Source organism: Telmatherina bonti (assembly GCF_933228915.1).
Source record: "Telmatherina bonti genome assembly, chromosome: 13".
Lineage (NCBI taxonomy): Eukaryota > Metazoa > Chordata > Actinopteri > Atheriniformes > Telmatherinidae > Telmatherina > Telmatherina bonti.
The window spans coordinates 30,620,142-30,633,589 of NC_136611.1; the positions used below are offsets into that span (position 1 = coordinate 30,620,142).

The following is a 13,448-nucleotide window of genomic DNA, read 5'->3' on the forward strand; positions in this document are numbered from 1 at the left end:
GTGAGAAAAAAAAAGTCAAACATTAGCAAGTTGCACCTTCCAAAAAGGGATGTTTTTTGTTTTTTTACAATATTTGCACTATGTGCTACTATTATGCAAACATGCATCTGTATACAAACTGAAGGGTAAATAACTGATTGCAATAACCATGAATAAATTACCTTCTGCTAACTGCTTGGCAATGCGCTCCTGCTCCTCACGGGCCTTTTTCTCCTCCTCCTCAATCCTCCTCTCCTCTGCTGCAATGGGCTTAAGATGATCTAGGCAAAAAAAATAAATTATTTAAAACATTACAAAACCAAACATGTTTAGGTTACCCATACGTGCTTAGAAGAATCAATATTACTTAGTTTTGTCATTTAGAATAACAAGACATCACTAATACAAAGCTGATCTTTACAAAGTCATTAATTAGTTTTTGACTCTGGGGAAAACAGTCCAATTCCTTCATAGGTAATGTATTTGAGTTCCACATCAATTCATAAACAATGAACTTCTTATGATAATTAACATAGCCATTACCTAGAAAACATCTAAATTTGTCTCCTCAATGTGGAAAATTTTGAATGTCAGCATATCTAAACATTGTCATTTATCATATAGAAGTCATACAAGAAATTTGTGATTTTAATTCAGAGTCTGTGTTTGTTTGACTTTTGTTTTGTCTCTAGCATTTACAACATCTGTGTAAATTCTGATACGATTTAGATTAACGCTTGAATAATTTCAACTTGGCAGTAGTTATTTTATATGTATAATTGCTGTAAAAAAAAACACACACACACACACACACACACACAAAACATCTTACCATATCTTCTTTTACCATAGATGATGCCAGCAATCAAAGCTGAATACCTGGCAGTCTGTAATAAATAAATAAGTAGAAACACATTAGTAGCAGAAGAAATAAGATTTTACGTCAACTGACCTGCATATTTCTGGCTAATAGCTAGCATGTTAGCCTGCTCTGCTCCGCACATTACAGAGGTTAAATATAATTCTGACTCGTTTTAAAGTTCAAGCATACTTATATTCAATTGGTTAACAACACAAACCTTAATCAAAGGTGAGACTGCAACAGGAGGAGCCATATTTTTCCAGCTGCCTTGCGAGTAGCAGAGGTCACTTTAGCACCACAGAGGACTACGCGAAGAGAAGGAGGCGAGTTCTTCTTCTTCGCAAATAAACCAACGCTTAAACGTTTATTGGTGAACTGCTGCCACCGTCTGGACAAAATGTTCATCTTCAGTAGAAATTCATTATAAACAGTTGTGCTCATATGTATTCATACCCTTTCATTAAAGAAAAGGCTGAGTTTACAACAGTCACTCAAATAACTGGAGATTTAAAAAAGGAACATAACTAAAAATTAGCAAAAATATAATTTAGTAATGTAAGACACTGTTTTTTCTATTAATTGAGTTGAAGAAAGAAAAACAAACAAACAAACTGGTCCTGGACAAATTAGAGCACTTTTCTGTTGAACAGTTGGACAAAATACCTATCAACAGGTGCAGATGTCTGACTGAGAGGAGCAGAAAACACTTGACTGTAGTGGAAACATTAAAGGATTGTTCAACAAAATATTAGTTTATGAGTGATATAATATGTAATAAATTATTTTATTTGTTTGCTTTTTAAAAAATAGATTTAATCGAACCAGAATTAGAAATTAATGTAATGATTTTCATAAAATCTTTATTTATTATTACTTTAGTCAATTTCAGCTTATTTTACAGGCAGCTGTTATTTTCCTTCTTTGATGAAAGGGTATGAATAAATATGAGCATAACTGTACGTACTGTGTTTTTCCAAGAAGAGATAAATTATTATAGCATTTTTATTGACTGTAAAAATTTCTGATTTGTGGTGGGTTTGGTTTAGTAATATACTTTCAATCAGTGCGAAGGGACAAAATATAAAACTGTATTTGCATTGATATTTAATTTATGAACCATATGAATCATATTGCAATTTTGTAGTAGGAAAAATACTATTAAGAAAGTTAACAATTTATTGTTAAATATTGATAATTCTTTTGTTCTTAACACATTTTACGATGTAATAAATGAAGATTTTAAACTGGAATAATTAATTAATCAAGATCTAAGATGTGATGTTTAAGTGTCCCCTTTATTTATTTATTTATTTATTTGAGCAGTTAGTGTCATAAATACCAAGATTATCACATATTTTGACAGTTTGGTTGTTGGAAGAAATCATGATAAAACATAAAAACATAATCTCTAAGTTAGATTTTTAAACAAGTGTTTAGAAAGAAGCATTGCTGAGCAGTTTTTCTCCTGTTGCAGTGTTGCTGTAGTATTTTGTATTGGTTGTGTATCAACAGCCAGTTTACCCAACAACTACACTCCTTTAAGACTACGAGGTTTTTCTCTCTGGGACAACTTCTGAATATTGGGGGGCAATAATACATTTTATTTACTTTACATAATGTGAGGTTTTTTCAAATCAACCAAATTTAGGTTTGATAAAGAGCTGATTTCATCATCTGTAGTTGATGTTTTGTTTAATTTTCAATTACTTCTTAGGAGGTGTTTGAGCTGTAACTGTTTCCCAACACTTCTACACAACATGTCATATGTGGAAGTGAAGGAACTGTAAGTGTGTAAGGATTTTTGGTTTATAACATTTTTTATTTTACATAATGATAATAATAACGTAACTAATTTAGATCTTTTATTTTATTATAGTGAAAATGTAGCTTCCAACATAATTTATTATGTAGTTTCAATGCAAAAATTTTAATATAAATGACCTAATTATTTCTGTTGAGTTACTTATTGGTTGTCAAGGTGAAAAAATTTCAAAATTTTATGAAATTAGTCTCCCTTAAATTTTGTGTTCTTTAACATGATAAAACCAAGTTTCTTTTTCTCTGTGTTTAGTTTGATTTTGCTTTTTTTTTCAATTTATCACTTCATTCAGAAGCTGTTCCAGGTTTATTATTAGTTTTAATAAGCTCATTTTCTTGTTCCATCTTTGATAATGTTATGTACCGGTAATATTATCTTTTCTGTGGTAAACTCAGATCTTTTGTGGGATTTTTTAAAGTCTCTATTTTACAGCTTTTCACAATTTTAGTCAATTTATTTTAAAATTCTGATAGGTTTGCTTGGCTCCTGTTGTTTAATTCTTTCAGAATTCATCATAAAATACATCTCTTGTCTTAAATACATTTTGTATTCCCATAGTTACCGAAAGCTTTGTAACCAGTTTCTGTATTGTCTTGTTTATGGACTGTGTTTGCTGTAGTGTTGTGAATATGGACCAATGCTCATTCATCATTTACATTTTTAACACATATCTTGCTCAGATTTGAAGTAATACGTTCCTTCACAAGGGAAGAAATTGCATGATTTGTTTTATATCTAGCTTCTCTATAGTCACTCTATTGATAGGAGTCTCCCTGGTAAATGGTCATTTACACTGTCCGTTGTCAATCCACTTCTTCTAAGAAGTGAAAATGGTTATTATTACTTACGTAGTGGTTTTCATTTTAACTATACATTCTTGTAATTTCACCAATAAGCATATTATAAGCAGTATATTATAATGTTTTATCTTTATCCTAAACACTTCAGTCATTCAGTCCACCTTCTGGAAACATTTGGATCATCAGATGTAGGAACATGTCTGCCAGTATCATGAACTCTACTCATCCTTTTCATGGACTGTTTATTCTCCTTCCACCAGGAAAAAGCCTGTTCACTATCTGAACCAAAACAAGCAACAGCTTCTCACTTGAAGATGTCAGATTCCCAAATCCAGCAAACATTCATGTGTCATTTAACTGTCTGAATACTGACTTACACCTTAGTTGGTTTTGCTCTTTTCAAGTGCAAAAGTATCTGTTTTTTTAAATAATTTTTGATACTTAAGCTACAATATTTCATCCACCTTTGCACCTTCTAATACTCACTTGCACTTGATGATGGCTTTGTTCTTCGTGCATCCATAGAAATATGTCCAGCTAAACAAAAGCTTGCTTTTACAGGTTTTTTTTCAATATTTTCTTTCAGACAAATTAATCCAGAAGTTGGCTCCATTGAGATTGTTAATTGTTGAAGCAAGTCTGGGTAAAGGTACTTACTTGGTATTCATTGTAGAGAGTGTTACAGGTACTGCCGGTGTGTGTCAAGATTACTTGCATGCTAAATAAAACCTTATATTTAAATGAAGTTGTGCATTCTCTACTGTTTCACAAACTATAGAAGAAATTACAGAAGTAAATTTTATCTGCAGAGGTCAGTAGAGATGTGTGCACACAAAGCATCTAATCCAATAAACCCACCAAAGTTATGACAAAAAAGTTTAATAAAGAGTGTTATGAGAGTGAAAGTACTGCAGCTTTATGTACAACAAATATGCATTCATCGTTGGCAAATCTAGTCAATGTTGCAAAACAAAAGAGAAGCAGTAGCAAAAAGAAAAGAAAAAAAAGACTGATGTGCAATTATAAGCAAGGCTTACAATTATTTTCTTAACGGACCAAGCCAGCAATGTCTGACCTTCTCATCCAGCCTTTAGGACATTAATATCATGGATTTTCACATCAAAAATTAAACAGGATAATTGCATTAAAAAGTAAAAATAAAAAAATTTAACCCCCTGATTTATGACAATATTATACTTTGTTTGTTTAAACTTCATTGAGGCCACATGAAACCTGAATACTTCCAATGATGTATTCCTGCAGGATGCTGTAATATGTAGCTGCACCATCACAGAAAATGTGAATATTAAGTCGGTGGAGTAACAGTCTTGTGTCAGAGTAAAGACCACCTGAGCACAAAATTTAATTGGTTTTAAACTGTAAGAGTTTGACATTTTAATATGAAAACATGGCAGTTTAAGGCAGACATCTTAATGCATTTCATGTTAGTCTATTAAACTAGACCAAAAGCGTAAACTGCTTGCAAAACTCAAAAGCGTTGACAGATAAGTTAGTTATAGCTTTTAGTTTCCTCCTTTTTTCTTCTCCTGCAGATGCAGATAATCTTTTCTCTCACAAAGGAGCTACCTTACTCATGCTCATTGCCAGAAATCCCTGTTCATTGTGGATGTACCATTCACATTATCTTAATGCACAGTTTCACAGTAAAGCCTGGTAATACAGACGGAAAATAATCAGTGGCTGCTCCCAAATGTGTGGCCAAGTTTACTCACTGTCCTCTTGGCAAATCTCACCCTCCCCCTTTTCTTCAGGGAGGCTGTGTACTGATTGGACTTGAGTTTAGAGTAATAATCAGAGAACTTGTTGAAGAGGATGGAAATGGGCAGACCGTTGAGGATGATTCCAAAAGCAATGCAGACGAAAGCAAAGATACGGCCCAGCATGGTCTCTGGGTACACGTCTCCGTAGCCCACAGTGGAGATGCTGACCTGCAGGGGGGTGAGGAGAGCATTCAATGTTGATGGAGAAACATGGAGCTCACACCTAAACAGGAAGTACACCTTCTCACACCTGCGCCTAAAGCTTAATTCAAGATAAAAACTCGTCTTAGTAATTGTGGTGAACCAATGTCAGTGCACACGAGTTGACAAGTATGTGTCTGTTCAGATGATGAAGAAAATAAAACTATCATTGTGCTGTGTTCATGCTATTCAATAGGGGTGAGAAAATCAAATTGAAAAATCAAAAATCCGGATTTTTTTGTTCCACAATTTTAAAATAGATTTTTTTTGTTGTTAAAAAATAGATTTTTTCTTTCAAATGAATAAAAAATAATCCATTATAAATTTTTGTCATTTTTATTATTTTTTATTGATCTCCTTACTTGTCTTCTTGGGCAGTACAGCAGCAGAAAGATGGTCTGGCTATGTGTTGTTTTTCCTTATTGAAGTCAAGAAAAATGACGAGCCAAAAATAAGTTTTATACTTTTTTTTTTTTTAAATTCACAAAAATTAGCAACATCAAAGACTTGTGAGAATTGCAATTTAAATCGAATTTGCACCCAAAAATCAGAATCGAGTCGAATTAGGACAAAAGCATATTGTCACAGACCTACTATTCAAACCATGAGGCTCTACAAACATGACAGAAACAAGTTTTTCACCAAATTCGTTTGTATCCTTTTTACAGATTAATTTCACCTCAGGAGATGCATTTCCTGCATCTGGATATGCGTTTATATGATGACTGAAGTGTTTTGTCGCTGCAGTAGACAATAATTTTGCAGCACTCTCAGTTTCCTGCTCAGGTGTCCTTCCTGTCTTTGTTTAGGAAAAATCTTCCATTTAAAGACTAGCTCTTGTCATAAACTTCACAAGTAAAGAGCAGCAGTAAAACAGAGATTACAATTTCCCTCAACATAAACATTAGTATCACTTTAAGGATTATGATTTCCTTCGCCCTGGATTAGAAGTAAGATTCCACCAGCTGCTCTCAGAACGAGAGAAAAATCCGTTAATGGGTTTATTAACAGCAGACAGACACACTCTGTCGGAGGTTTGTGTAGGCAGTGTCATACAAAAACAAATGGCCACAGGCAGAGGTTTTGAATGAGTGTAGAATTAGTCATCTGAACATGACAACAAAACCCACTGCAATAAGGCATGAAGGAGCACCCTTAAGGAGAGATGATGTCATTATGTTGTAGATAATCAAAAACTATTGCAAGCTTCCCACAACATCAAGAGATGATTAGGGACTCCAGGAAGAGGCCCCTCATTTTACATGCTTAGATAATTAATTCAGTATTCATACATCTTTGGCCTGTTGCAAGATAATTACTGCTGGAACCGTGGCAATGGCAATGGCGCTTATCGTCATGTTATCTGGGAGAGCGCTTTGGTGTTCTCTTTTTGGATTGAAGTGATTACAAATTTGGAAAATTTAACTGGACTACCTATTCCTAAATCACCACAACTGTGTCTACTGGGAGACCAGTCTCTCATGCCTCCTGGATCTCCAAAGGAACTGTTTGGACTTGTGAGTGGATTTATTGTGGCTGCAAGACTTTTTCTGAGGAACTGGAAGAGTCCCCACACGCCTCAGACTGAGGATTGGGTTAAACTCATGACAGAAACAGCATCATTTGAAGCTCTAATTGCTAAACTACACAATGTCCAGAAAAAAACAGGCCAAATATGGAGTCATTTTCTTTCATTTATCACATCACACGACTTTGCCTCCAATGTTTAATACCTTCAAATGTCCCATTTTTCCTTTTATGTCAAACTATTTTACTATTCTGGTAATTTTCTTTGTTCACTTGCATAGAAAATCAATAAAACTTAGATGACAAAAAAATATTCATACATCTTATATCAATTATCCCCTATATGTGTTGGTACTTTAAACTATGAAGAGATGTACTTACAGCTGCCCACCACCACGCATGAGGAATGCTGGTGAAGTTAGTCTGTGGCATGTCATGCTCCACGGTATAAACCATGGCAGAGAAGCTGAAGATGCCCATAGCGATGAAGAGGAAGAGGCAGCCCACTTGTTGGTAGCACTGACGCAGGGTGAAGCCAAACGCCCTGAGACCTGTGGAGTGACGTGCCAGCTTCAAGATACGGAAGATTCGCATCAGCCTCATGATCCTCAGCACTTGGCCCAGCTTTCCCACCTGCCCCACTGCCTGAATATCCGCTTCATGCTTCATGTAGTTTTCCTCATTGTCAAAGAACTCCAGGATGCCCTGCAGGTACTGAGGCAGGATGGCAATCAAGTCCACAGTGTTAAGTACACTCCTGCTGAAGGCTTTGAGGTCAGGAGTGGATATCAGGCGCAGCAGGTATTCCATGGTGAAGAAGGCGATGCACATGGACTCCACATATTCGCAGTAGGTCTTGCCACTGAGATGGCCTGCGTGGGTTCTGTATTGCATCTCCTCCACTGTATTGAGTGTCATGGCTACAAGAGAGATCAGGACAAAGAGACTGGAGGCCACAGCCATCAGCTTGGCCTTTATGGAAGAAAAAGGCTTCTCCATCAAGTTCCAGATAGCTCGACGCGTCTGGCCCATGAACATGTCATGGAATAGCTCCTCATTTTCCTCGATCTCCACCTCCGCTTCCAGCTCCCTCTGGATCTTCAGCTGCTCGTTCAGCTCATCCTGCCTCTCCTCAAAGGAGATGCGGCAGCAGCGGTGAGTGTTCTTGATTCTCACGCCCCAGTAGTTGATCTCCTCCAGGAAGTTACGAGGACACAGCTCGTCCTTGATCCACAACACTCCCGTCCTGTAGAAGTTGAAGATACTGTGAAAGACATCTGGATCCCTGTCAAAGAAGTACTCATTTTTGGTCACTATGTAGTCGTCACACAGGTCCAGCTTCATGTTGTGGTCTGTGTAGGTGGCCAATCGTCCAATTCTGGTTTTGGGGTACTTTGCTGCCATCTTGTAGGCAATCTGATAAGGCTTCCCACCTACATTGATGTTGATCACATAGTTCTTCTTGGAGGGTGAGCTCTGCCTTGAGAAACTGTACAGACCACCGTCATCCTCTTCTTCCTCATACTCAGCATAAATGTCGTAGATGTCCCTGCTCAGTTCTTGCATGGAGTTCCATGTCTTCACACAGCTTTCCTTTGCTAATGGGTAAACAATCTCAGAAGGTCTTCGGTTGGCATCCGAGTCTGTCACCTTGTAGTTGGGAAACAGACTCTGTCTCCTTCTCCACAAGTTGTCCACCTTCTTGGTGCTCCCCATGGTGACCACCCCCAGACTACACCGCGGATGGAGCAGTCTGACCGACCAGCATTACTGCTGTCTAATACCACTTCATCTAAGCATGGAGGGCGTGAGCAGGATGCCTCATGGCCCCATTAATGTTGCTGACTGAGAGGATCTGCATACTTATAGGGCATCTAAATACCATTATCCTCTGCTGAGCTGCCTGGTTGACACGACGTTAGCTATGGAGTACATCCCAACAAAAGGCATTCAAGGGTGCACTTTTTTTTTTTAATGACTTTAAGATATAAACATTGACACTTTCCATTTCTTTTAGGTGATTTAAAACATTATAAACAATAGTCAGAGTTGTTATGAATCAATGGCTCCTGTGTTATGCACTAATCTTTCTGAAATCCCTCCGGATTATTTGACAAGTCATATTGAAGGTTATTGCTGCGAAACAGCATTGCATCTTTAATTATTTTTCACCGTGTCTAAAGAAAACTATAGCATTGTGCTCTTTTATTTTATTATTTTTTTGTTACATTCAAATATATCTACGTTGTTTTCCTTATTCAACCTGTAATATTTTGTTTACAGGCATTTTAAAAAAAACAAAAAAAACAAACTTTTTGTGTGTTTATTTCTTCTGTGGTGGTTTAAAATTCCTTCAGAGAAGGGCTGGTGAATACATACAGGAGCATTAGGGCTTTAAGTATTAGCCTGCTTCAGACTGAGAAGAGGTGGGGGTGCACACTTCTTCAGACTTGAGATGAGTCAAAGCCCTACACTGATACACCTTAAACTGTTTTATTTTTTAATATAAAACCTATGCATAAAGAGCCGCTGTAAGGCTGATACACTTCATGGTACTTTAACTGAGACATCAGAGTGATTTAATCGGGTGGAATTTAACTCAAAAGAAACTACATATATAACAAAACTTCTTGCCATTTAATCCTATTACGTTATCAGATTATTGTCCTGCACACTGACTAACTTTGTGCAAGGCTACTAGTTGATGTCCCATATAAAGTATAATAAACCTTTTATTTACTACCATCGTACTAGCCACCCATTGATGGTTAATATAATTAACTATTTAAGTCATTAAAGCTGTTATACTTAAGAAAAGCTGCCAGATTTAAGATAGTCTTGTTAGTGTTGTTTGACTTTCAAGCTCAAGCTAAAAGTTTTCATGCAAACTACAGGGTTTTTGACTGATATTACTTTGTATAACTGCTCTTATTACATGACTGTTTTGTCAAAGCGTCTTAGGGCTGTTTTGCAGTCTTTCAATAAGCTCTATGTTCATATCATTGTTGGATAAAATGACCCTCAAAATTTGTTCAAAAAGGCATCAAACCAAGTAAAATGTTACAAGATTTAACATCAAATTCTGCAAGTCAAAAAAGTGTACACTCACACAACACTTTAATAGGTGTCCTGTTTTACTTGCCAGTTGGACCTCTTCTGCTTTCTCCGTATTTACATGATATTTTATATTTTTTATTTTTATGATAGCATTGAAGAGTTTCTGCAGATTTTTTGCCTGAACATCCATGATGTGAACATCAGTGTGAACATCATCAGAAGATGCTACTGTAGTCAAAAAGTGATGGATATGGTCAACAACAATACTCAGACAGGTTGTAATGTTTTAATGAGAGGTTATTTTAGCTACTGTTGCCTTTTTGTCATCTCCAACCAGTCTGTTGATTATCCTCTGACACGGCATTTTCTGTCCAAACAGCTGTTGCAAACTGGATATTTTCTCTTTTTTTGCCTCTGAAAACCAGAAAAAAACTGAAATATGAGTGTTATCACTCAGCACTTCTGATTTATTACATCTTGATGGCCGCACCAACAAGATCATAGGTTCTAAGGAAAGGAAAAAGGAAAGTAAAGTAAAGGAAAAGAAGCCTCTGAGCACAGGCCATGAAACTGTACTGTAAAACAAAGGATCAGTCCATATCTTTTGCATTCTGCTGGGATTTAATCTGGTTTCAAGCTCTTTGGCTTCCTGTCAGTCACTAATATCTGCAAGATTTATGGGTTGAATATAATAAAGTCATGTCAAAGCTGCTTGGTAAACCAGCAATGCAGATTCAAATCCCTCATGTAAGTTTATAAAGCCTTCTGTAATATGTTCGCTGTTTTATTTACAGCTGGAAAATCCCAACATTTCAGATGAAACAGATGTTTCAGCAATAATAAATGCTGGTGGTGTTTGGTCTTACTGCTGTTTCTGTGATTATACACACACAGCTGCCATGACTGTGTACACATCACCATTTGATGGCCAAATATGAAGTAAATTATCACTTTTTTTACCAAATACACATTGAGGTTCAACATTATTAAGTGATCCTAATCTTTTTTAAGGTATTCATATCTGGGTATGCGTGAGTTTTAGGTTATATGTGTTATAGCAGCTTTTATCAAACCATAACACTGCAGAATTTCATAAAAGGTTAAAACTGCCGTCTCTCACCAGAAGTACTGAGCTGATTTTTCTTAGAAAATGTAATTTATGGTGAGAAGTGATGATGGTACTCATGTCTTCACGAAGGCTAAACTCCAATGAAGATTTCTAGATTAAAGAAATATCAATATGTAGCCACAATAAAGACATACATATCAGAAATACTTGTCTCTGAATGATAAGATTATTTATGATGTATTAGGCTCCATCATTTCCACACCTGCTTCATCCTTATCAAGAGATGCAGGAACCAATCCCTGCTGACATTCAGTCAGACAACACCAGACAGGTCACCAGCACCCTAACACAGCTGTCTGCACTCATCGGACATCATTGCAAATTAGTTTGAACTTTTACTGTGCTGAAATATGTTGCAATGTAAAACTAAATTCATTATAATATCCTTTCAGAGATCAATAAAGTTTTTCCCCATTTAATCTCATTCAGCAATATGTCCACTTGTGGATAATTTACAGTAATGATTTCAGCTTTGAAAAACAAGGGCTTTATTTACAGTTTATATGAGAAGACAGGTCAGTGTTTGACACAGAGGAATAAACATGAGGGATGGAGCGAGATCTGCTCTCTCCAGCAGATGGTGATATCACAATTAATGCAAGCCAGTCGCCTCCCACAAACATGTGTAAGTATTTATATGAAGACTGATTAAATGTCCACAATACTGAGGATGACTAGCCTCCCACTCGATGCATGCCAAGTGGGAGGCTAGTCATTCATTAGATTTACAAGTGAATTTACTCGAGATTCTTTCTGCTTTCAAGACAGGGAAAATATTTTCTCATCAAGAATAAATACTGTACGTTTTAAGAGTCTCTCTCAAATCGACAAGCTTCACAATAGATAAAATAGCAGCAGGCTTTTAAAAAAACAGCTGTTTAGTGGCAACACAGCTGTGGCTCTCAATAACCAGCAACTCCTGCTCTCAAAATGCGTCCATTTTGTTTTAGCCAGAATGTTCTTCCAGTCTTGTCAGATTTTACAGCTTAAAGAAATAACAAAACATCTTCTGCACATTGGAGAATCTCACACGATCCAAAAGCAGGTGGGTCCAAATGAATTAACGATGGATGGCATCTGATCTGTGACTGCTAGGAAATACATCATTATGTTTATGTTTACTTGGAAAGGTGGACTAATTCAACTATACCCAAATTAATTTGAATGTTTAACATTAAATTAATCTTACAGGCTTTTTTTTGATTGATTGCTCTGATTGCTTGTGCTGTCATCTGTTGGTGGGCGTCCTGCGCGTCAGAGCTAATTAGTGTAATTGATCACACCTGTGCTTTTACTGGTACGACGTGGAAATGTCTGGAAAAGATGGTGTGACTCACAACTTCGACATTTAGAGCTGCGTTTGAGCCCTGCTCAAATCTGTGCAATTTCTAGCTAATTGCTTGATGATCTGTTGTATTTATAAGGACTTAATATTCTGTAGCATCTAAACTTGATGTGGTGATGACATGTTGCAACAGAAAAACTCACAGGTGAAAATAATAGAAATCATTATATCTAATTTTTTATTTTTTTTATCCATGTCAGTCTGTACATTGTTCTGAGAGACTGGAAGAGAGCCATTGTTAATGTGATCTGTAACACCTGCGTGAATCTTATTGGAAGTCAAAATATTGAAGCGATTCCTACATTACTGGAAAAGACTGTTGTGAACCAAAGCAGGCAAGTGTACTAAACGTTTGAAAGAGTTGTAAATGTAGGTAGTTTCCAATGAAAACCTGTCCAAATCTTACACAAACATTATTCTGCTACAGAGGCTTGTTTTGAGACCCTGGTACCCCTGGTGCTGACCATAAGGTGCTGTGCAGATTGCTGCATTGGTGGAGGCAGTGTGATGGTGTGGAGCAGCATCTCTCTCATTGGTGAAACAAGGCTCGTCAACAATGCTGGCAATCAACCAGTGGCAATTCTCCAAATGACAATGTTTGCCTACATGGTATGGAAGCAGAGAGGATGGAATTGCTTGCCTGCAGTCCTAGCCCCAACCCCACTGAATGCTTGTAGCATAAGTTTGGGCATGGTTTTGTGCTACAGTGACCAACCCAATCCCAGTGGTTGACCTTCAACAAGTCCTGGTTGAGAAATGGTTTGCCATCCCACAGTAGTGTGCAACCAAACTGGTGACCAGCCTGAGGAGGTGCCAGGCTGTTTTAGAGCCTATTGTTCTTCCTCATGCTACTGAGATCGCTAAATTGTTAATTTGCCAATAGGTCTATGTCATGTTTCTTCATGTTCAGTCATCCAACTCAATAAAACACACCAAACAAGACTAAAT

The 13,448-nt window shown here is 36.7% G+C and overlaps 1 protein-coding gene across 1 annotated transcript; it reads right to left on the minus strand.

Moving 5' to 3' along the window:
- Positions 1 to 5,154: 5,154 nt before the first annotated feature.
- On the minus strand, positions 5,155 to 8,685 carry LOC306764542 (potassium voltage-gated channel subfamily V member 2-like; the record flags this gene model as incomplete). Its single annotated transcript, XM_079251717.1, has 2 exons — positions 5,155 to 5,409; positions 7,351 to 8,685. The coding sequence occupies 2 exons, from the start codon at positions 8,683 to 8,685 to the stop codon at positions 5,155 to 5,157; spliced, it is 1,590 nt and encodes a 529-aa protein (XP_079107843.1).
- Between the last annotated feature and the right edge of the window lie 4,763 nt (positions 8,686 to 13,448).